Here is a 23,531-nt window from a genome sequence, read left to right on the forward strand (position 1 = left end):
TAATGCACCCCACAGTCACCCACAACCCATCTGTCTATTCAGCCAATGTCCAAGCTCTGGGGGGTGCCGCCAGCAGCCAGTCTCCAGGGGCGTCAAGAGCAGAGTTCAGGTTTTTTTCTTTTTTTTTTGAGCAGAAGACCGCACGGTGGAGGTGGTGGTGGTGGTGGTGAGATGCCTGACGGGCGCAGGCAGGGCAGCCAGGGGCCAGGGAGCTACTCCCAGGGCTGTTAAGGGGCACAGCAGGAGACGGGAGGGAGCGCTGGAGGACCAGCGCAGCTGGGCAGACTGTGTCCCGGGCAGCTGCCGGCCAGGGCCTGGGGAGTCGCCGAGAGGCCGAGACTGTCTCCTGGGGGAGGCGAGGCGGAGCCGGGACCGGGCGGGGAGCGAGATCTGGGCCTGGCCGGGCCGGGCGGGCGGGCTGGCGTGCCGGGAGCGTGCTCGGGTGTCCGCGCTCGCGTGCGCCGTGGGGGCGGGCAGGCCCCGCCTAGGGGCGGGCGGGGGCCGCGGGATTAAAGGGCGCCCGCGGCGCGCCGCGCACCCCGGACAGCCGCGGCATGCGCGTCCCGAGAGCGCGCTGAGCGATGTGGGGGCGCGGGGCCCGGGGCCCCCGCTGGGCGCCGCTGCTGGCGCTGCTGCTGGCGCTGGGCGCGCTGCCGCGGGCGCGGGCCGTCGAGGAGGACCCGGGCGGCGCGCACGGCCAGGGCCAGGGCTTCCAGGTGGTCACCTTCAAGTGGCACCACGTCCAGGACCCCTACATCATCGCGCTCTGGATCCTCGTGGCCAGCTTGGCCAAGATCGGTAAGTGGCCCCAGACTCGGCGGCTCGCGGGTCCTCGGCCGGCCCCCGCGGCCAGCGCTGCCCGGCTCGGCGCGAGTCCTCGAGGGGTGCCCAGCTCGGCGCGCGCGCGCCTGCCGGGGTCTTCGAGCCTGGCTGGTCGGAGCGGCCGTGGCGGGGTCCCCGCGCGCTTCCTTCGGCCAGCCCTTCCGCGCCGCTCTCCGGGCCCCCCTGGCAAGCTCGTCCAGGGGGCTCTACGACCCTCCGCTCTGCACCTTGGGGATTCCGCGGCGCGACCCTTCCCTTGCGCCCTCGGGGCTCCGCGGCCAGACCCTCCCCTAGCGCCCTCGGGGCTCCGCGGCCAGACCTTCCCCTTGCACCCTCGGGGCTCCTGCGGCCAGACCCTCCCCTTGCACCCTCGGGGCTCTGCGGCCAGACCCTCCCCTCCCCTTGCGCCCCGAGGCGCCGTGGCCAGACCCTCCGCGCTGCGCCTCAGGGCGCCCTGGCCGGCTTCTGGCTCGCCGGCTCCCAGTCCGCCGGGCCTTCTCTTGGGTAGTGCGCGCTCCTTAGCTCCCGGGGCAGGAGAGAAAACGGTGCGGCCCTGCCCGCGCCATCCTATTTATAGGCACGTTCCTGTTCCGAGTCCGGGTCCCTCCCGTCTCAGCGCTCCAGTGAGCCGCGAAGTGGGGCTGCAGGCGCTTCCCAAGGTGATAGCAAGGTCAGCGGCGGGGAGGACCACGTCCGCGCTGGCTCCAGGGAGGGTCTTGCGGGAAGAAGTTGCCCTGGCGGGGAGCCTGGGAGGATGACCCAGCTGTGTCTTGGAATGGCGGGTCCAGAGCGCGGACCTGAGGGACAGATACAGGCGCTAGTATTGGGCCACCTATGTCTGCTGGCCCCCTTGTGGCTGCAGCTCAGTGTGGAGTAATGTGCCTCCCCCTCCCCTTTCTGCTCTGGGAAATGCCCATCTCCATGGATGGGGGTGTGTGGGGAGCCAGATGGGGCCCCAGTGCTGCAGGGTGGGGACCCCTGCTGGGGGCTGGCTGGGCCCCTCAGCTGCAGGGCTCTTGGGGCTGACCCACTTCTGGGCAGGTCTGCTGTGCCCCCCCATCCTGTGAACCCTTGGGGGTTCTCCAGGGCACTTTCCAGCTCTGTGGGTCTCTGGGCCACACCCCGTCTGCACCCGTCACCACCAAGGATGCTCTGGGCTGGTGCCCAACCACTGCAGGATAGCCCTGGGCACACCCCGACCCCAGAGTACCCCTGTGACACTAGGGAGAGCTCTGAGGGCGCATGGAAGGGGCCGTGAGCTGTGTCCCCAGCCCCAGGGCACTGGAGTCTGATGGTGGGCAGTGGGCCCTACAAGGCCGAGTCCCCTGGACAGCACTGCACAGGGGTCCCTGCCCTTACCTGACCTCCTGGGTCTTGGATCAAAGCTCAGCCAAGCCGAGACTCCTGGGCTAAGTCCCGGCCCTGCGGGACTCAGGTTGCCTGAGTGGAAGCAGGTGAACCCCACGCACCCCCGTAGCTCTGGACTTCCTGCCAGGGCCAGCTTAGGGAGTCCTGAGGAACCACTGGATCTGGACCTTACATGGCCCCCTGCATCCACGGGCAGCTCCCACCCACCCAGTACCCCTCGAGGGCTGCTGCAACCCTGCTGTCCCACCCTGCTCAGATGATCCTTTCTGCCTATGGAACCAAGGTCAAGCCAGAGCCAGGCTGGGAGGGTCCCTGTAGGGTCCCTGTGCCCCAGGGTGCTCACCCAGGGCGCTGTGAGCATCCAGATGCAGGGCTGAGTCCCTGGGCACCGGGAGGGGAGGATGCGGGTGTGGCTGGGCCGGGCGGGGTTCCTTGTGCTCACACGGGCTTCCACATGTGTGGGGTGCCGGAAAGGAGAACGTTGAGGCCAGACCCCGGGGGCTGGAGAGACCACGTGTGGGTGGCCAGGGAGAGGACGGGGCTCCTTCAGGCTGGGCACGGCTGTCCCGGGCACCACACCAGGTCCCTCCCGCAGCCATCTGGGCCATGCAGGGATGTCATATGCCGCAGACAGGACTGACGGGTGGGTGGGGCTGCAGGCCACACTCTGGACGAGGGTCAGCTGCTGGGTACCCCACTGCAGGGCCTCTTGCTGCCCTTCCCACGCTCACCCAAACCTCCCCCCACATGCAGTAGGAGGGCAAGGCTGTCCGGATGGGGCTGGCCCCTGTCCTCCCGACCACTCTGTAGACCCCTGCTCCCCCCCTTCTCTGGATGGCTCGCCCTGCCCTCAGGGTCTGGGAGGCTGTAGGAGGGGCCTGCAGGGCCTGACCCCAGGCTGAGGCCAGGCGAACACTCGGGCCTTGCACTTCATGGGCTCCAGCTCGGGGGTGTCACCCGCCCTCCCGTGGACTCTGGGCCTGGCCCCGGGTCCTCCCTATAACGCGGGAGCAGATGCAGGGAGCAGCGGTGGTGCGTTGCGGAGGGCAGGCAGCCGGGGAAGGTGTAAAGTCTCCGTTTCAGAACGGGAGAGGCTGTAAAGTGAACCAGCACAGGAGGGGGCAAAGGTTGGTGGCCAGCAGCTCTGCCAGGGGCCAGCTCCCCCTCCATGGCAGCGGAGCTCCTTGTCCCCCGCCCCTCCCCAACACGCACATTCTCCTGGCCCTTGGGAGACAGCCCCCTCGCTGCCCGCCTGAGTTGGGGCTTAAGGGCCCAGAGCCCCGTCAAAGCTGAGCCTGGAGGCTGGGCTTGCTCCTGTTCCCAGAGGACAGGACCAGTTGCCCACCGTGGGGCCTTCAGGCCTGGCCCTGCCCTGTCCCCTGCCTGGGAGTGGGTGCTGGAGTCCGGGGAGCACCGTGCTGTGGGCAGGGCCTTCCTGGCCCACGAAGAGCTCTTTCCGACTTGGGCGTATTCTTGCCAGTAATGAACAAGAGTTGCTGACTTGGTTCTGGGGTTGCTGCCCCTCTGGGCCGAATCCTCTGGAGCCAAGCTTGACCGGCCAGTGGTGGCCGCCCTCCACCAGGGCCTGGCCACGTCGGAGCCCCTCAGGGCAGGGGCTGGAGCCGCTCAGCCCAGGACACCTGTGTGGAGTTCCCATATGGGCCGTTACCGCTGGGGCTGCCCCCTACAGAAAGGCCACTGGGTGCCCCCCACTCGGCGTGCATGCTCTGTCCAGGCCACTGCCCCTCCTGGGTCCACTCTCAGCCCCCGCCATGTCCTCCCTGTGGTCGGTCTGGTAGCTGTGGGGCTGTGGGGCAGGGACCCCACGGCCTCCTGGTCCTGCCCCGGGCGCAGGTCACTTGGGCCCCTCTGGGAGGTGGGCTGGGCTTCTCCAGCCACCCCTCTCGGTCCAGCTAGGTCAGCGCTGCAGATGCTGCATGGGCCCTCTGGCCAGGCTTGGGTTCTCTGCCAGCCAGTGGGGCCCACAGGTGTCCAAGCCGACCCAGGAGATGAGTGTGTGTGTGCCTGGGTGCCTGAAGGCACACCTATGCCTGTGGGTGGGCCTGTGCATGTATGTTGGTGTGTGTATGTGGGGGTGGGTATGTATGCGGGTGTGTGTGGGCATTTGCAGGGGCGCCTGTGGGCGCATGTTTGTGTATGTGTCTGAGTGCATGTGAGTGTGTGGGTGTGTGTGAGCATATGTGAATGGGTGTGTAGGTGCATGAGAATGTTTGGACATTTATGGGCATGTTTGGGCACATGTGTGCGCATGTGGGTGTGTGGGGGTGGGTGTCTGTGTGGGCACATGTGGATGCGTGTCAGTGAGTGTGGGTGGGCATCTTCATGGGCCCACGTGGGTGCTGGTCAGTGTGTGCAAGCGAGTGATCATGGGTGGTGGCCCTGCTGCGGCCCTGTCAGACAGGGGTGGGGGGTGGGGGCGGGCCTATGGCCTGGCTGCGTCTCCGGGTTGCCACATGGGAAGGGAGTGGCCCTTCCCAGCTACACCCTCAGAGAGCTCTGTGGGAACGGGGATCAGGGTGGGAACACAGGCCTGGGCGGGCCGGCAGGAGCAGCCCCACCCTCTCAAAGGCTTGGGAGCCGCCATGGCCGCCACTGAACAAGAAGGAGCAGTCTGGCACCCACTCCCGCCTCTCTCGCCAGGCCGTGGCCGGGGGACCCTAGAGAAGGCCGTGGTTAAAGGGCCAGCTGGGTCAGGGCGGGACAGGTGGCTGGGGTTGGGCAGGACTCGGGCAATGTGGGGCCCAGCCTGGAGCCTCTGCCAGGGGTCTCCCCAGAAAGAGCCCAGAGGGACCAGTTAGACTTCAGAGCTCGAGGGTCCTGGGTCAGGGGCGTGTCCAGGGTGAGAGCCCTCGCCCCGGCACCAGCCAGCCCCTCCTCAGGGCCTTCCCCTGGCACTCATCCCTCCTGCTGACTGAGTGCTCACTCGTGGCTTCTGGGAAGAGTATGACGGGCTATGGGATGCGGGGTGAGAGTCCAGGCTGGGGGTCAGGTGGCGGCTGGGGTGCAACTTCCCTTCTGGGGCCCCAGAGGAAGGGAGGGGCCCTGGGCTGCAGACTGGGCCTTGGGGCCGGCAAAGGGGCCGGAAGGGTGTGGACTTTGCCAGGTGGGGGTGGCCAGAAGCCAAGAGTCCCTCGCAGCCTCGACCCCAGAACGCTGGGGTCCGGCAGGCCCTGGGCCTTCAGGGACACCAGGTGCCTGCAGCAGGGCCTGACCCCGGCCAGGGCAAGTCAGGCCTGAGTCCGGGGGCCCTGCAGAGGTCAGTGCTGGGAGGGGCTGGCTGCCCCCGGGGAGGTGCGGCCTCTCCCTCCTGAAAGCTCGGAGCCACCACCTGCAGAGCCGTCAGGCCAAAGTCCAGGTCCTGCGGGAGCAAGTGGGCTTGGGTGAAGGCAGGCACCTGTGTGTACCCCCTGCGGCCTGGGGACTGGCTGACCGAGGGTGTGGCCCTCTGCTTCCCAGGTTGGCAGGCCCGGAGGGGCTGTGGGTGCTGCTGGGCTGCCTGGTGTCTTCCGGGCATGGCCCTGGGGCAGGACGCGCAGACCTCTCCTGCAGGGCCGGGGGAGGCACAGCGCAGGCCCGGGGTGGCCGGGGTCACTCTGCAGGGACACAACAGAGACCCCATAAGCACCCAGAAGGCCAGCAAGCAACCTCCCGCTCACCACCCCGGGGGTCCCTGCACTGAGAGCTGGTGCCCCAGGGAAGCCTTCCCTCGAGTGCTGAGCCGGTTGCATGAGGCCCCGTTGAGCCAGGTCTTGGCTCTCGGCCTGAGAGGAGCACTGTGGAGGCCTGTGTGCGCCCTGACAGAGGCATGCATGTGCCGTGATGGAGGCGTGTGTGCCATGATGGAAGTATGTGTGCCATGACAGAGGCGTGTGTGCCATGATGGAGGCGTGTGTGCCATGATGGAGGCGTGTGTGCCATGATGGAGGCATGTGTGCCTTGGGGAGGCTGTGGCCCTGCCCTTTTGGCCAAGCCTGATGGAGGCACTTCCCAGGCCTGCTTGTTCCTGTCCCCATGAGTTCCGCATCCCAGAGGCCTCCCTGAGGCAGTGGCCTCTCTCCTGCTGGTTTTCAGAGTGTCTCCCAGACACAAGTGTCCATTTCAATGGAGCCTGACTTAGCGTGGTTTTTCACAGACGGGCCTCCAGCACCGTGTTAGAGCCTGTGGCAGCTGCTGTCTGCTTCCCCTGCTCCTGCTCATGTATGCGAGCTTGTTTGTCTTGATGCCTGTGGGGTAGGTTGGGGTGATCCATTCAGGTTGTCGAGGACGGGCTTCCTCCATTTGCTGAAGACCAGCCACTCTGTCCACGTGCTGTTTCTGGCTCTCTGCTGTTCCTCTGGCCTCTGGTCTCTTGATCACAGATGGTCAGGGGCAGCTGTGGTATCTGACTTGTTTCCTTCTATGCTGGCATAGCTGAGGGCTTTGAGTCACATACCTCGCTTACCATGTGACTGTGTCTGAGGTGGTAGACATTACTGTGAAGTGATGGCTGTGACTGTCTGACTGAAGTGATGGCTGTGATGGTAACCGACATGGTGATTGTGGCCATGTCGGAGGTGGTGTCCATGGTGGTATTTGAGGTAATGTCTGTGATGGTATCTGAGGTGGTGGTTCTGATGGTATCTGAGATGGTCTCCATGTTCATGTCTGAGTTGGTGGCTGTGTCCATGTCTAAGGTTGTGGATATGATCATTTTTGATGGTGATGGTAGTGACCATGTCTGACAGTGAGGGGAGGGGTAAAATGATGTCTGAGGTGGTAAACATTACTGTGAAGTGGTGGCTGTGACTGTGTCTGAGGTGGTGGTTCTGATGTCTGATGATATCTGAGGTGGTGATTGTGACCATGTTGGAGGTGGTGACCATGACAGTGTCTGAGATGGTGGCTGTGACCATGTATAAGATGATGACCCTATCGTATCTGAGGATAGTCGTGGTGCTGTCTGAGGTGGTGGACATGACTATGAGGTGGTGCTTATGACCATATCTGAGTGGTGGCTTTGACAGTATCTGAGGTGGTACCTGTGTTCATGTCTGAGATGGTGAATGTGTTTGTGTCTGAGGTGGTGGATATGATCATGTCTGATGGTGGTGGTAGTGACCATGTCTTTCAATGGTTGATTTGAGTATGTTTGAGGTGGTGGCTGTGATAGTATCTGAGATAATAGTTGTGACCATGTCTGAGGTGGCAGACATAACCATGAAGTGGTGGCTTTGATTGTCTGTGAGTTGGTTGTGATAGTATCTGTTGTGGTGGTTGTGACTGTCTGAGGTGGTGGACACGACTGTGAGGTGAAGTTGTGACTGTCTGAGGAGTGGGCCATGACAGTATCTGAGATGATGATTGTGACTGTGTCTGAGCAGTGATTGTGACTGTGTATGAGGTGGTGAAAGTGTTAGGTGGTAGTTATGATCGTGCCTGAGGTGGTGGCTGTGACAGTACCTGAGGTGGTGGCCCTGTCCATGTCTAAGGATAGTTGTGGTAGTCATGATGATGTCTGAGGTGGTGGGCATGCCCGGTGTTTTCCCCAGTTCCCTCCCAGGTGTTCTGTCCATCGTCCTCTCTGTGTTGTAGGCAGCCTTCCCTTCCCTGACCTGCTTTCCTGCCTCCCTTCTGCCTGGGGGGCCCCTCTTGGGTGCTGTTGTTTCCGCCAAACGTGGCTTTGCTGTGCTCTGTGGGCATTGTGGAGAGTGTGGCTGGGTGCGTGGATCCAGGACCCTGCTGTCCACTGTCCTCTGAGCTGTCTGTTAGGTTTTGTGCCAGCAGCTGTGGGAGCAGGTTGTGGCACATGTCACATGCCCACTGCTGTGTTGGATCCAACTCAGGCCTGTGTTGAGACCCTAGACACAAACATCCTTGGGCAGTGACTGGACACTCTGTCCATGTGTTCCCAGCTGGCTCTTCCTGACAGACTTGTCTGAGTTTAGGGGGCTGATCTGTCTTCCCTGTCCTGTCACTTCCCTCTCCTCAAGCTTCAGCTTCTCTTAAGGCTGCTCTGGGCTTAGAAGCTCCCTATGGACCCCAGGTACTGTCCATTCTCTCCCCGTCCCAGGCTCAGCTCTGAGGAGACACCGTGCCAAGGGGCAGGAGGGCCTCGGGGGCACTGCTTAGGGTGGGGGGTGCCCAGGCTCCCCCACAGGACCTTCCTTGAACATGCTGTGACCAGAGGTGTGTCGTGCCCAGTAATATCGGCTGGACGTTTGTCCTGCCGGAAGGTGTTGCCCAGTAGCTGTGCTCTGGGTTGAGGTGATTTGCAGAGGCAGGACTGGGCCAGTATGGCTGAGTTCATGCCACCTTGGGAAACCCTTGTCCTGCCAGGCTGCACAAATATCCAAGATCAACATTTGTGCACGGCCAGGTGCCGGGTAGTGGCTGTGCCGGCCTGATAGGGGCTGTGATACATGCCACACAAGCCCCATGGCTGCTGCCGGAAGGTCAAAGGTTGGGGAGGTCTCACCCGACCCCCAGGATGCTGTCGTGGCAACCCTGAGTCACGTCTGCTGGGATTTCACGAGGAATCTAGTGTTTGGGTCTTGAACCCCCAGCTAACCCCCATGCGCCATTGGGGGTGGCCCCACACAAGGGCCCCCCATTTGCTGTCCCAGGAGCGCCTCTCCCGGCTGGTCCCACTGCCTCATGCTCCCCCCACAGCCACGTCCGGCAGCAACAGTGCAGGCCCCGTTCCATGCATCCAGGGCTGTGGCCTCTGGTGTCTGCTCTGCCATGGGCTTCCCTGTGGCTGGGCTGGCACGGGGGGTCCTTTCTGGGGCTCAGTTCCTGATCCCTTTGGTGTCGGCGCCTCAGACAGGCTCGACCCACAACTGCAACGCGTGTGCGTGACAGCCTGGAGGTGCCGTCGCTCCGTCTGTGTGCCGGCACTGTCCCCTGGGGGCCACCCCTGCTCTGACCTGGCACCTGCATCCTGAGGGCACCTCCGTGCTCCCAGTCTGTGCCAGTCTGAGCTCAGGTACTCACGGGGGGCGGGGCTCTCCACAGGTGTGGTGGGAGCAGCATGGGCAGCCCAAGGTCCGGCTCTCTCCGTGCCTCACACTCCACTGGACTCGGGTCCCGTCTTGAAGCTGGCAACCTGCTGAGGACAGTGGGTCCCTGTGCAGCTGCTGGCAGTGCCCAAGGATGAGCCCCCGGGCAGGAAAGGCAGGAGGAACTGTGCCAACCAGACATCATTAGGGTGTTTCCCTGTCCTAGGATCCTGCCTCACACATGCACACACAAGTGTGAGTGCACACATTCAAGTGCTCACACATGTACAAATGCAGTGCACATGGCACATGGATGCACATGCCAACACATGCACACATACAGGCTGATGTGCTCCAGTTTGTCCAGGGTGCTGGTCATCAGCACAGTCCCCTGGGAGCAGAGCAGGACGGAGTACTGCCGTCTCAGTGCCTGAGTGTGTCTGCATCTCTGTGTGTCTGTCTGAGTCTGTGTCTGTGTCTCTCTGTGTCTGTGTATCCATCTGTGTCTGGCTGTGTCTGTGTGTCTGTCTGTCTGAATCTGTCTGGCTTTATCTGGCTGTGGCTGTCTGTCTGTGTCTGTCTGAGTCTGTCTGCTGTGTCTGACTGTGTCTGTGGCTGTGTCTGTGACTGTGTCTGTGTGTCTGTGTCTGGCTGTGTGTGTCTGTGTCTGGCTGTGTCTGTGTGTCTGTCTGTGTCAGTGGCTGCATCTGTGAGTCTATTTGTTTGTGGGTCTCTGTATATCGAATGTATGAGTTTCTGGCTCCATCCCTTACCCACTGCGGCCCTCAGGAGTCCCCCATTTTTTCCTTTTCGTGTCACACCTGGAGTGTGACCTGGAGGGGTCACTCCTGGCTCTGCACTCAGGAATTACTCCTAGTGGTGCTCGGGGACCATATGGGATGCTGGGGATCGAACTCCGGTCAGCCACGTACTACCCTGACCGGAGGCAAACACCCTCCCCACTGTACTACCGCTCTGCCCGCCCCTGCCCCCAGGGCCCATCTTGTTTCTGGACAGTTGACTGCTCTGTCCACTCTCTGCAGAGCTCAGATGTGTTAAAGTAAAACCAAGGGATTTACTGTGCTGCTGCATTTGCGTGGACTCAGCTGAATCCTGAGGACCCTGGAAGATGGTAGGGGGACCAGTGCCCGCCAGCAGACCCTGGAAGGTGTGGCCGGGGGCCATGCCCGCCTGCTGACCTTGGGGCTGGTGCTATGGGCGGCCCTGGCATGGCTGGCAGGAGGCATGGCTGGGCCTTTACGTGGTCGGAGGGTTGTAATTAGGACTAAACGCGTGTTCCCCATTGCGCCGTCCTGCGGCCAGTGGTTCGTGCTTAATTGGCTGTGACTCGACTGGGCAATGAGTGACCCATTGGCCAGGAAGCTGCTGGTTCCAGGTGCCCTGGCTGTGAGGTCACCAGGGAGCCTCTGTCGCACGTCTCTTCCTTGGGACACATGTCTGCACCCTCGGCACCCGGCTCTCACTTGGGCTTTTCACGGCTTCCTGAAGCGCCAGGAGCTGGCTCCCAACTCTGGGCACCTGTAGGTGAGATGCAGCCGTGTCAGGCCCGTCCCCCACTCCACACTGCCTGTGTGTCTGGACACCCACTGTTGCTCGGACACACATCTGTGCCTGGGACCCCACAGTTGGCAGTGGATGTTAGGTTTTGCTGGGACCCACAGTTGGCAGTGGACGTTAGGTTTTGCTGGGACCCCACAGTTGGCAGTGGATGTTAGGTTTTGCTGGGACCCACAGTTGGCAGTGGACGTTAGGTTTTGCTGGGACCCCACAGTTGGCAGTGGACGTTAGGTTTTGCTGGGACCCCACAGTTGGCAGTGGACGTTAGGTTTTGCTGGGTTCTGGTGTGCAGCAGCTTCGGGAACCTGCCACAGCCTCCGCTCTGGAGCAAGCAAAGATGCAGGTATCGGTGGTCACCTGAGCATGCGGCCCGTCACATGGACATGTGGTCATGTGGCTACCAGACACTGGCTCCCTAAGGTGAGCATGAGGGCACAGGGAGTCTCTGGCCCCTCCACACTCCTGCCTGGACCCCCACTCCCGCCATCCCTCCTGCCGACTTCTGGAGAGATATAGGTGGTGCCACCTGGAGGGAGGCTGCAGGGCAGAGATGGTGCCCTGTGTCATTCTGGGCCATGTCCACGCCCTTGACACTGGGCTGGGGCACCCAGAACCTCCCCCTGATTCTCAGCTGCTCAACTTTGACTGGACTCCTGAGCCCAGCAAGTGTCCCCATGAGCTAAGTCTGTCTGACCCACTCACCACCATGTAGCTTCTCAGGTCATGGATGGCCTGGTCTGGGTGAGGAGAGCCAAGGAGACTGCCCTGGGTGGCCCTCCTCGCAGCCATAGCAACATCAGGAGGGCAGCCCACCCTGCCCTGGCTCCGGGAAGAGGCTCGGGAGAGGGCAGGAAGCCTGGGCAGATGGTGAGCCAGGACGTGTACCTGTCAGGACCACCAACACACAGAGCACATGAACCCAACAGGGAGACCCCACGTGCGCTTCACATGACATCCACAGAGCAGAGTTTGAAATGAGCCATGAGCCATGAAGAGGACCGGGAGCAGCTGGTGTGAGGAAGAGGCTTTGGGATTTGGGGAGTGGTCCCTGAACCACGGAGTCAGTACCTGCCAGTGCGGCCTGTGACATACACAGGGCTTAGGAGACATACAGCCGGCGATAGACACACACCAGGTATGGATGTGCATACAGGGATGTCAACATGCACACAGGGGTGTAGACACACACAGGAGTGTAGACACAGGGATGTAGACATACACAGGGGTATAGACACACATGGGGTGTAGACACACATGAGATGTAGATGCATATGAGATGTAGATGCACACGGGGTGTAGACGCACACAGGGTGTAGACACACACAGGGGTGGACACATCCAGGGTGTAGATACACCTAAGATGTAGACACACAGGGGTGTAGACAGACCAGGGGTAAACACACACAGGGGTGTAGACACACATAGGGGTATAGACACACGCAGGGACACACGCAGGGTGTAGACACACACAGGATATAGACACTCCCAGGGTGTAGATGCATAGGAGTGTAGAAGCACACAGAGGTGTAGACACAGGGGTGTAGACACACACAGGGGTGGAGACATCCAGGGTGTAGATACACACACAGGGTGTAGACACATGGGGTGTAGACACACACAGGGGTATAGACACACCCAGGGTGTAGACGCACATAGGATGTAGACACTGCCAGGATGTAGACGCATAGAAGTGTAGAAGGACACAGGTGTAGACACACAGGGGTGTAGAATCACACAGAGGTGTAGACACACATAGGGATATAGACACACCCAGGGTGTAGACGCACACAGGATGTAGACACTCCGAGAGTGTAGAAGCACACAGGGTGCAGATGCACACAGGGTGTAGACGCACAGGGTGTAGACACACCTGGGGTAGATGTAGGGTGTAGGCATGCACAGTATGGATACGTGTGGGTGTGGACACAGGTGTGGACGCTCACGGGCCTCCGTTGCAGCAGTGCTGTGCGTGTCATGTCGCCATGGGTGTTGACCGGTGCATGGCTGTGGTTGCTGATGTTGGCTTGCACGTGCTGCTGCAGGCGGGCTGGCGGCAGATTCTCGGTGCCTGCGCCCCTGCAGCCCCTTTGCAGAGACGGTGCCCGCAGTGGGCTCTGAGAGCAGTCCTGGGCAGCCTGCAGGGAGAGAGCGTCCTGTACAGTGGCTGTTCCGGAGGGTCTTTGGCCCCAGGGAAAGGGGTGGGCCTGCTCAGTGCTGGCCCCTGGGACCCCACCCAGCAGGGGCTCATGCTCGGCCCCTCACACTCATTCCCTCTGGTGCTTTACACAGTTGGGTCCCCGTGGAGGTGCTGTCACATGGGACCTGCCCGTGTCACATGTGCCCCCGACCCGCCACTTCCTGGGTTCCCTGGGGAGTGAGGCTGCCCCTCCCCATAGAGACGACCCGTGGCCCATGTGGGCTGTGGCTCACACTGTTTTCTGCTCTGACCCAGACGTGAGGGCTGTCCTGGGAGCCAGGCTAATCCCCGGATCCCATAATGATGCAGCAGGCGCCCAGGGAGGAGGGTGGGGCGCCTAATGGCAGCAGGTCCCACCCGCACGTCCTGCCCCTCCACCGCACCCAGAGCGCTTCCCTCAGGTGGGGCGCACTGGCAGGAACACCCAGGGCACAGCTGGCAGGGACCCGGGGCACAGCTGGCAGGGACACCCGGGCACAGCTGGCAGGGACACCTGGGCACAGCTGGTAGAAACACCCGGGTACAGTTGGCAGGGATACCTGGGCACAGCTGGCAGGGACACCCGGGCACAGCTGGCAGGCTGGCAGTGACCCGGGGCACAGCTGGCAGGGACACCCGGGGCACAGCTGGCAGGCTGGCAGGGACCCAGAGCACAGCTGGCAGGGACACCCGGGTACAGCTGGCAGGGACACCCGGGCACAGCTGGCAGGGACACCCAGGTACAGCTGGCAGGGATACCTGGGCACAGCTGGCAGGCTAGCAGGGACCCGGGGCACAGCTGGCAGGGACACCCGGGTACAGCTGGCAGGGACCCAGGGCACAGCTGGCAGGGATACCCGGGTACAGCTGGCAGGAACCCGGGGCACAGCTGGCAGGGATACCCGGGCACAGCTGGCAGGGACCTGGGGCACAGCTGGCAGGGACACCCGGGTATAGCTTGCAGGGACCCAGGGCACAGCTGGCAGGGACACCGGGTACAGCTGGCAGGGACACCCAGGTACAGCTGGCAGGGACCCGGGGCACAGCTGGCAGGGATACCCAGGTACAGCTGGCAGGGACACCCGGGTACAACTGGCAGGGACACCCAGGCACAGCTGGCAGGGATACCCGGGGCACAGCTGGCAGGGACAACCAGGTACAGCTGGCAGGGACACCTGGGTACAACTGGCAGGGACACCTGGGTACAGCTGGCAGAAACCCGGGGCACAGCTGGCAGGAACCTGGGGCACAGCTGGCAGGAACACCCGGGCACAGCTGGCAGGGACATGGGGCACAGCTGGCAGGGATACCTGGGGCACAGCTGGCAGAAACACCCGGGTACAGCTGGCAGGGACATGGGGCACAGCTGGCAGGGATACCTGGGGCACAGCAGGCAGGGACATGGGGCACAGCTGGCAGGGACACCTGGGCACAGCTGGTAGGGACACCCAGGGCACAGCTGCAGGGACATGTGGCACAGCTGGCAGGGACATGTGGCACAGCTGGCAGGGATACCCGGGCACAGCTGGCAGGGAAATGTGGCACAGCTGGCAGGGACACCCGGGCACATCTGGCTTCCTGTCCTAACCGGACACACCTGCTGCCCTTCCTGCTTGCTCTGGAGACATAGGCTGTGACTCTCGGGAGACAAGTTTCTGAGGGTATCAGGGACAGTGTAGTGGCATGACAGGGAGGGACAATGTGACCCCACACTGCTGGACAGGGCACAGTTTCTTGGTGCCCACCCAGCAACCCTGGAAATCAGACAAACAGGAAGCCCTACTGGTTTTCGGGGTGCCAGCAGTGCAGGGAGCCCAAGGTTAGGGCTCCCCAGGGTCAGCCTGTGTCTGGGAGTGGACCCCAGAGTCTTCCAGGACTGGCCAGCAGTGGGCTGGGGTCAGCTGGGGACAGCTCCAGACCTGGGGGTGGACCTCAACCTGGCCCTGTGGCTCCTGACCCCCATGTACCCTGTGTACCCTGACCTTCTGCATCTGACCCCACGTACTCTGACCTCGCGTATCTGAACCCGTGCATCAGATGGTCTTGTGCTCTGCCCCCAGGCTTCCACCTGTCCCACAAGGTCACCAGCGTGGTCCCCGAGAGCGCACTGCTCATCGTGCTGGGCCTGGTGCTGGGGGGCATCGTCTGGGCGGCCGACCACATCGCCTCCTTCACGCTCACCCCCACCGTCTTCTTCTTCTACCTGCTGCCCCCCATCGTGCTGGACGCTGGCTACTTCATGCCCAACCGCCTGTTCTTCGGCAACATGGGCAGCATCCTGCTCTACGCCGTGCTGGGCACCGTGTGGAACGCGGCCACCACTGGCCTCTCGCTCTACGGCGTCTTCCGGAGCGGCCTAATGGGTGAGTTGGTCACCCGGGAGCCGGGCAGCGGTGCCGAGAGAGGTCGGCCTATGGCCACGGGGGCACGTGCTGCTCGCTGGCATGTCGAAAGGCCCCGGTGAGGTTGCCGGGACCCAGCCCCTCCCTGGCACCTCATGGCAGGCTGGATTCCTGTCAGACCCGGTCGGTGGGTGGGTGGGGCAAGTGCCTCGCCCCGGCAGGGAGGGGGTCTGGACTCCCTCCAGTCACCCAGCCGCCGGGGAAGCAGGGCGGGGGGCGGAGCCGGTGCTAGGGAGGCCACTTGGAGCCACAGGCTGCCTGCGGCCAGTGCCCAGCCCACGATCTGGCTGCTGCGCTGCTCCGCCCATGTTTGCTGTGGTTCTTCCCCAGCTCAGCCCTGGCTCACCTCTGCCCTGTCTGCCTGGGGCCTGGGCACTGTGCAACCCACCAGGGTCGCAGCAAGGCTCCTGCCACGTCGCTCCAGCCTAGCCCCCCCCCCCCCGGCCCTGCCCTCTGTGGCCCCGAGTCTGTCACATCCTCCCCAGGCCCGTCCTCCCCCTCCCCAGTGTCACTCCCGTCGGGCAGGCCTCCAGTTTCTGAAGCTGTGGGGTCCCATCAAATGTCCAGGCGGGGGTCCCCTGCCCACCCTTTGGGAACAGACAGGCACTCACAGTCCAGCAGCCTGGGGCCTCCAGAAACGTGGCCGGCCTCCTTGTCCACAGGTGACCTCAACAGTGGGCTCCTGGACTTCCTTCTGTTCGGCAGCCTGATTGCGGCCGTGGACCCTGTGGCCGTGCTGGCCGTGTTCGAGGAGGTCCACGTGAACGAGGTCCTGTTCATCGTTGTGTTCGGGGAGTCACTGCTGAACGACGCGGTCACTGTGGTAAGCAGGGCCCACGCCCACCAAACCTCACGGGCATCCCCGTGGCACCAGGCTCGCCCGCTCTGCTCAAGCTGGGCCTGCTCCTGGCCATGCTGGGGCCATGCTCCGGTTCTGCCCAGAGCAGCAAGCAGGGCCCAGTCAGAGGGAAGCAGCCAGCTGTCCAGCCCCAGGATGGCCCTGCACATCCCCCACTGACCATGCCCCAAGGTGGTGGTTGGTGCCCCAGCTGGAGCGGAGAAGGCATGGATGTGTCCAAGTGCCAGACTTGGGGTCCACCTGGGCCCCTGCCCAGTGCCCTGTCTACCAACATGTGCAGAGGCACCCACTGTCCTGGCCCCAGAGTTCACAGGTGACCCAGACCTGCCCTGTGGACTGAGAGACCTGGGTTCTGAAATCTTCTGGGTGCCAGCTTAGGAGCAGCCCGGCCAGCCGCAGAGCTCCCTCACACCCACCCACTCACACCTGCCCCATCACAGCTGTCTCCCTACACCCGCCAGGCCCCACCAGAGGCCTCCTCTGCCTACACTTGCTGCTCAAAGAAGCTGGGAGCCTCCTCAAATTTGCCTCCCTCAAATTTACCCTCCTTAGACATCTCCCCTCCTCAGACATCTCTCCCGCACATCTGCCTCCTTCCTGCCTGCCCCCCTGAGGCCTTCCCCCCTCTAACCTGCTCCCTCATACTTTTCCTCCCTTATAGTCCCCACAAACATGCCCCCTCAAACCTGTCACTCATACCTGCCCCCTCAAACCTGTCCCCTCGCACTTGCCCCTTCACACTCACCCCCTCAGGAGCCCCCCTCACATCTGTCCCTCCTCAGACCTCTCCCCTTATGTGCTTCACTCCCAGACTTGCAGCCCTCAGACTGTACCAAGGTGCCCTGAACCCTGGGGCACTGGGCAGAGGCAGAGGAGCTTCTCCCAAGGCTAGTGCAGCAGCTTGACTGCACGAGTCAGAGCAGCCTGTCAAGATGAGATGCTTGGTCCTGTCACAACCATGTCCCTGTCATACCTGGTCTCTGTTACACCAGGTTCCTGTCACGCCTGGTCCCTGTCACACCCAGTCCCCATCATCGCACCTGGGTCCTGTCACTCCCAGGTCCCTGTCACACCAGGTCCTCATGACAGGGCCTCACTGGAAAGAATGAGAATTGGCACCTAGGGGTCAACTTCATGGCTTCCCCAGCTTTGCTGAGTGGAGGAGAGAGCAAGCGCCACTCCTAAAGGTTTTAGCTCCTTCCAGAATGTTCTGTCTCATCGTCCCATCTCTGCCCTTTCCTATCTCTCACGATGGCCCTGTGGTGATCCTCGTCTGGGGGTTCTGTGAGTAGCTGCCACTGTGGGGCTGAGGCAGACCAGGGCTCAGTGGCTTTTCTCTGCTTAGGTTCTTTACAACGTCTTCGAATCTTTTGTGACCCTGGGAGGTGACAATGTGACGGGCGTGGATTGTGTGAAAGGCATAGGTATGTGTCTGGGGGCATCGATCCCAGAGCTTGGGCCAGGCCCTCATGGTGGTGGGAGGCCTGGCTCCTACCAGCGCACCCGGGCCACGGGTCCCTGCCTGCTGGGTGGGGATGCGGTTGTGGGTCCCTGTGTGCTGGGTGGGGACAAGCCTCCTACTCTGTGAAGCTAGGCCCGATCCCAGTGAATTGGTCTCTTGTTCCCGGGCCGCCTCTGTGGGGGTCACTAGGCTGCGGCCCAGGAATGGTCTGGAAGCCGGTTCACCCCCACATGGCCCCGGCCACAAAGAGTTCTTGAGCCTGAGCGTCCCCTCCCCCCAGTGTCCTTCTTTGTGGTGAGCCTGGGGGGCACACTCGTCGGGGTCGCCTTCGCCTTCCTGCTCTCGCTGGTGACACGCTTCACCAAGCACGTTCGCATCATCGAGCCCGGCTTCGTCTTCGTTATCTCCTACTTGTCCTACCTCACCTCTGAGATGCTGTCACTGTCGGCCATCCTGGCGTGAGTCTGGGCCCAGCAGAGGGCAGTGCTGAGGGGAGTGGGCCCGGCCTCCCCAACCAGCCCGCATAGGCACACAAGTGCAGGCAGCGGCCCAGCCGCTCAGGGTCCCCTGAGGAGGAGCCCCGCGCCCAGGGTGCAGGGGGCCTCACCCCGGCGCCTCACGCCCACCCCTTCCCCAGGATCACCTTCTGTGGCATCTGCTGCCAGAAGTATGTGAAGGCCAATATCTCAGAGCAGTCGGCAACCACCGTGCGCTTCACTATGAAGATGCTGGCCAGCGGCGCCGAGACCATCATCTTCATGTTCCTGGGCATCTCGGCCGTGGACCCCCTCATCTGGAAGTGGAACACGGCCTTTGTGCTGCTCACACTGGTCTTCATCTCTGTGTACCGAGCCATCGGTGAGGGCAGGGAGCACGAGGGGACCTGGAGGGGCTGGCCGCCAGGGTCAGGGCAGACCTTCTGGAACCCAAGGGGACCTCCACTGAGTGCGGGGCTCGAGGGACATCACCCCTGAGGATGTGGGCCCCCTGTGGGGAAGAACGTCATCCTTTCCCTTGCCCCTGGCCTGTGGTTCTGGGACCATGGCCCAGCCCAGGTGAGGACCTGAGGGCTGCAGGGAGCCTGGGGGGGGGTGTCCCTCTCACACTGGTCACATGGTGACACGGTGAGATGGTGGTGGGTGACCCATGTTGTGGGGTGATGGTGACATGAATGACATGGGGTGACACAGGCTGGCCCCTGCCCGGTGAGGGGGTCCCAGAAGGGGCAGGTGGGCGGGGGCTGGTGAGGCCGAGCCCCATTCTGGGCCCTGTCCCTAGGCGTGGTCCTACAGACGTGGATCCTGAACCGTTACCGGATGGTGCAGTTGGAGCTCATCGACCAAGTGGTCATGTCCTACGGGGGCCTGCGTGGGGCCGTAGCCTTCGCCCTGGTGGTCCTGCTGGACGAGAAAAAGGTCAAGGAGAAGCACCTGTTCGTCAGCACCACCATTGTGGTCATCTACTTCACTGTCATCTTCCAGGTGCCGCTGCTGCCTGGTGCTCACCCTTGTCACTCTCTGCCTTGGGTCGTCCTGTGCAGACAGCCTTGGGCTCGGCTCAGGAGCAGCGAACTGGGGCCACGGGCCGCAGTCGGCTCAGCCCTGGGAGGGCCGCTTGGGTGCGGGCCTCTGTTGGGGGCTTTGTGGGCTGGGTGGGAGGTGGGAGGGGCCGGCTTCCTGCTGTCAGGATCAGCCCACCTGTTTCCAGGGCCTGACGATTAAGCCCCTAGTGCAGTGGCTGAAGGTGAAGAGGAGCGAGCACCGTGAGCCCAAGCTCAATGAGAAGCTGCATGGCAGGGTAGGCAGGAGCAGGGGAGAGGGGAGGGGCAGGAGGGAGGAGGGGGCAGGCCCCCACGCTGACTCCTACTCCATTCACACCAAAAGGCCTTTGACCACATCCTGTCGGCCATTGAGGACATTTCCGGACAGATAGGACACAACTACCTCCGAGATAAGTGAGTGGCTGGTCAGAGGCTGCCCTCCCTCCCCGCTCAGGCAATGACCAGACGCAGCCACTGGGGCCTGATCCCACCAGAACCCCGTGCCACAGCCCCCAGTGGAGGGAGACATGCATACACACATGTGCTTACTATGTGTGTGCACTTACATGCACATGTACAGACACAGACGTGGTCTCCTGGGACAGCCCTCCACCTGCCCGTCACTTCTGTGTCCCACTGAGGGCACCAGTGGACTCAGGCTCCTGCCATCTGTGTGCGCCGTTCTCCCTTCTGACACCCTCTCCCGTCAGCAGTGCTGGAGCAGGAGAGATAGGCGGGTGGGACCTGTGGGGACCACTGGGTCGGTGCTGCCATCCCCAGGGCTCCAGTTGGTCTCACCGTGGCCCAAGAGCCCTCATGCCTCTCCGTTTGCCCCCAGGTGGTCCAATTTTGACAGAAAATTTCTCAGCAAGATACTCATGAGGAGATCAGCTCAGAAGTCCCGTGACCGAATTTTGAACGTTTTCCATGAGCTTAATCTGAAGGATGCCATCAGCTACGTGGCTGAGGTACTGGGACCTCCCACACTTCTCAGTGACACAGATAAGGGACATGAAGTCCAAATGGTTGAGAGCCGCCTCCTCTCCGACCGTGACTGCTGCGCCCACCAGAGCTGACCTGTTGGGTTCCACCTGGGCTGGGGCATGGGGGCTGGACAGGTGGGGACGCCCCAGTGCCTCTGGGTCCTTCACAAGGGTTGTCCCCGCTGATCACGGGGTCCCCCGCAGGGCGAGCGCCGTGGGTCCTTGGCCTTCATCCGCTCCCCCAGCACTGACAACATGGTGAACGTGGACTTCAGCTCCCGGCGCCCTTCTGCGGTGGAGGCCTCTGTTTCCTACCTCCTGTACGCCTGCCTGGACACGAGCCCATGGGCATTTTGGCGCTGTGAAGGGGGCTGGGCACAGGAACAGAGGCGCGGGGTCACCACAGGGCGGGGAGGATGGAGGACCCAAAGCAGAAGCTTCAGGCGCTTGCAGGTCCCTCTCTGGGGGCACAAGATGCTGTGGGTCAGTTCTGGGCTGCAGGCACGTGCGTGTGCGCAGATAGTGGGGACACAACTGGGTTCTGGAGGAGGAATCACTGGTCAGCACCACAGAGGCCTGGTGGTGTCAGGGTGACTAAAACCCAGGGGCCTCTGCTGGTGGGGCGGGCAGGGGCAGCTGAGGGGTGCTCAGCAGGGCCCCCTATTGGCAGGAGGGAGAATGTTAGTGCCGTGTGCCTGGACATGCAGTCCCTGGAGCAGAGGAGGAGGAGCATCCGCGACACGGAGGATGTGGTGACGCACCACACGCTGCAGCAGTACCTGTACAAGCCGAGACAGGAAGTGAGCTGCCCCGCGGGCTGGGACCCACCGCAAGGCGGCCCCGCCCCGCGCCAGGCCCCGCCCCTTGCTCAAGGCTCGCCCCGCCCACATGCGGCTAGGGCTACGCCCTTGGGTGCACTCCCTTTCCCGAATGCCATGGCTGCGTCTCCCGCCCCAAGGCCACCCTGACTTGCTAGTGCTCCCTGAGTAACAAAGTGGGGGCTTCCTGCCCCTGAAATAAGTTGGAGGTCCCTCTGTTGGCGCACGGCCTCCACTGACACCGTGTGTCCCCCAGTACAAACACCTGTACAGCCGGCACGAGCTGACACCGGAGGAGGATGAGAAGCAGGACAAGGAGATCTTCCACAGGACCATGCGCAAGCGCCTGGAGTCCTTCAAGTCCACCAAGCTGGGGCTGAACCAGAACAAGAAGGCGTCCAAGCTGTACAAGAGGGAGCGTGCCCAGAAGCGGGTGAGCCCGAGGCCTGCCCCCAGCCCGGGAGGAGCCCCTGCAAAGGGGGTTCGCGTCTGCGCGCGCAAGGTGCCGCCCTAACCAAGGTTTGCTCTGTCGCAGAGAAACAGCAGCATCCCCAACGGGAAGCTGCCCCTGGAGGCGCCCCCACACAGCTTCACCATCAAGGAGAAAGGTACCAGGTGGTGCCCTGAGCCCAGCTGCTGCCCTGCTGGGGGCTGTTGTGCCCCATACTCTCGGCAGTGCCCCTGGGGAGCGCTGTGACCCCATGTCCTGAGCCCCGGGATTAGGGCCTCTCCTCATGCCCTCCCTGGTGGGCCCAGAGGCCAGGGGTGGACCAGGGGGCCAGGGTAACTTTGTCCTGTTCCAGCGCAGCCGCCCAACATTGCGGCCACCAAGCTGCCCAGAACCTGTTGCATTGGGTGGTAAAGATGTGCGCAGGCTGGGGTGGTGATCAGGGGTGGTGGTCGGGGGCACGCCAGAGGTGGTTGGTTAGGGGCACAGCTCGGGTTGGTGACAGGGATAGAGGTCAGGGGCATGGGAGGGGCTGTGGTCAAGAGAAATGATCAGGGGCACTGTTGGGGACTGTGGTCAGGGGCATGGTCGGGCATAGAGGTTGGGGCATGATTGTGGATGTGCCAGGATGGCATTCGGGGTGCTGGTGCCATGCTCAGCCTGGTCCCCTCCTGCCACCCCCAACCCTGCTGCAGATGTGGAGCTGTCTGAGCCCGAGGAGGTGCCCGACTATGAAGCGGAAACTCTGAGTGGGGGGATCGAGTTCCTGGCCAATGTGACACAGGACACGGCCCCAGATTCTCCCTCAGGTATGGGAGGGGCTGAGCACAGGGTGTGGGCCGGGCTGTCTCAGGGCAGGTGCTGAGGTAACTCCGTCTGTGCACAGAGGCTGAGGCTGTGGTCACTGCCCAGTGGGCTGTGGAGGGAGCTGGGTTCCAGCATGCAGGGAAAGGCGGAGGCCGAAACCCACGGCAGACCCACGAGCTTTCAGACAGGGTTCCAGGCTGTAGGCCTGCTGGTGGCCACCACTGTGCCCAGACTCTGGGGGAGGCTGATGTTGCCACCTGTCTCCTAGGGATCGACAACCCTGTGTTTGCCCCTGATGAGGACCAGGGCGTCCTCTCGAGGGTGCCGCCTTGGCTGTCTCCCGGAGAGACAGTGATGCCCTCCCAGAGGGCCCGTGCACAGGTGCCCTGCTCACCCGACCACTTCCACCGCCTGGCGCCCATCCGCCTCAGCATCAAGTCCACGGACTCGTTCCTGCTGCAGGATCACCATGAGGATCCCCCACCAGCCCGCCCCCCGGAGACCACACACATGTAACTGCACCTGCTGTCACTTGTTCATTCTCTCCTCAGGATGCTGTCATCTGCTTCTTCACTCTCCTATCGCCAGGACGCTCTCACCTCCTCCCATTTACTCCCCTCCAGGACACCCTCGCCTCCCTCTGCTCTCTCCTCAGGTCCCAGGAAACCCTCACCTTCCTCTGCTCCCTTCTCTCTCCTCTCCAGGATGCCCTCACCTCCCTCCTCCCCGGGACACTTCCACCACTGTCTCCTCTTCAGGACCCCTCGTTTCCCTCTGCTCTCTACTCTCCAGGACACCCTCTCCTTTGCTCTCTCCTCCCCAGGATGCCCTCATCTCTCTCTTCTCTCCTCTTCTCCAGGACCTCCTCACCTCCCTTCTCTCCCCTTCTCTCCAGGATGCCCTCACTACTCTCTGTTTGCTCCTCTGCTCCCTCTAGGACACCTCCATCCCTCTGTCTGTACCCCATCCGTGCCTATACTCCCTATGCCCACACTCTATGCCTGCACCCCCTCTGCCCGAACCCCTTGTGCCCGCACCTCCCCTGCCTGCACCCCTCTCTGCCCACATCCCTCTCTGCCCATATCCCTTGCTTTCTCGCTAGCTGCTTCCTGTCATGTCGTCCAGGTTTTTAGGGGCACTGAGGAGTGGGCACTAGTTCTTGGCTTGGTTCTGCCTAGAATCATGGGGATGCAGTGTCCATGCAGTTAGGGGAACTTCCTGTGGGCCTGTTGGGGCCCCCTGAGTGAGACCCTGAAGCTTCTGGGGGCAG

The 23,531-nt window shown here is 62.7% G+C and overlaps 1 protein-coding gene across 2 annotated transcripts; it reads left to right on the forward strand.

The window, feature by feature from the left end:
* Window positions 1–581: 581 nt before the first annotated feature.
* On the forward strand, window positions 582–22,777 carry SLC9A3 (solute carrier family 9 member A3). 2 transcript variants are annotated; one of them, XM_004621368.2, is made up of 16 exons: window positions 582–798; window positions 15,003–15,305; window positions 16,007–16,167; window positions 17,549–17,627; window positions 17,946–18,123; window positions 18,303–18,523; window positions 18,944–19,146; window positions 19,373–19,462; window positions 19,549–19,619; window positions 20,044–20,173; window positions 20,393–20,508; window positions 20,859–20,988; window positions 21,263–21,439; window positions 21,542–21,614; window positions 22,150–22,263; window positions 22,530–22,777. In XM_004621368.2, the coding sequence occupies exons 1-16, from the start codon at window positions 582–584 to the stop codon at window positions 22,775–22,777; spliced, it is 2,511 nt and encodes an 836-aa protein (XP_004621425.2). The 2 variants fall into 2 exon arrangements, with proteins under 2 accessions (XP_004621425.2, XP_055003506.1); XM_055147531.1 differs by having other exon boundaries at window positions 19,400–19,462.
* The last annotated feature ends 754 nt before the right edge of the window (window positions 22,778–23,531 follow it).

Source organism: Sorex araneus, chromosome 1 (assembly GCF_027595985.1).
Source record: "Sorex araneus isolate mSorAra2 chromosome 1, mSorAra2.pri, whole genome shotgun sequence".
Classification (NCBI taxonomy): domain Eukaryota; kingdom Metazoa; phylum Chordata; class Mammalia; order Eulipotyphla; family Soricidae; genus Sorex; species Sorex araneus.

Coding starts and splice junctions, on each gene's coding strand:
- SLC9A3 (XM_004621368.2), top strand. CDS start 582: ATGTGGGGGCGCGGGGCCCGGGGCCCCCGCTGGGCGCCGCTGCTGGCG. Junction 17,628..17,945: donor GGATTGTGTGAAAGGCATAG/GTATGTGTCTGG, acceptor CCCTCCCCCCAG/TGTCCTTCTTTGTGGTGAGC. Junction 20,509..20,858: donor GCCTCTGTTTCCTACCTCCT/GTACGCCTGCCT, acceptor CCCTATTGGCAG/GAGGGAGAATGTTAGTGCCG.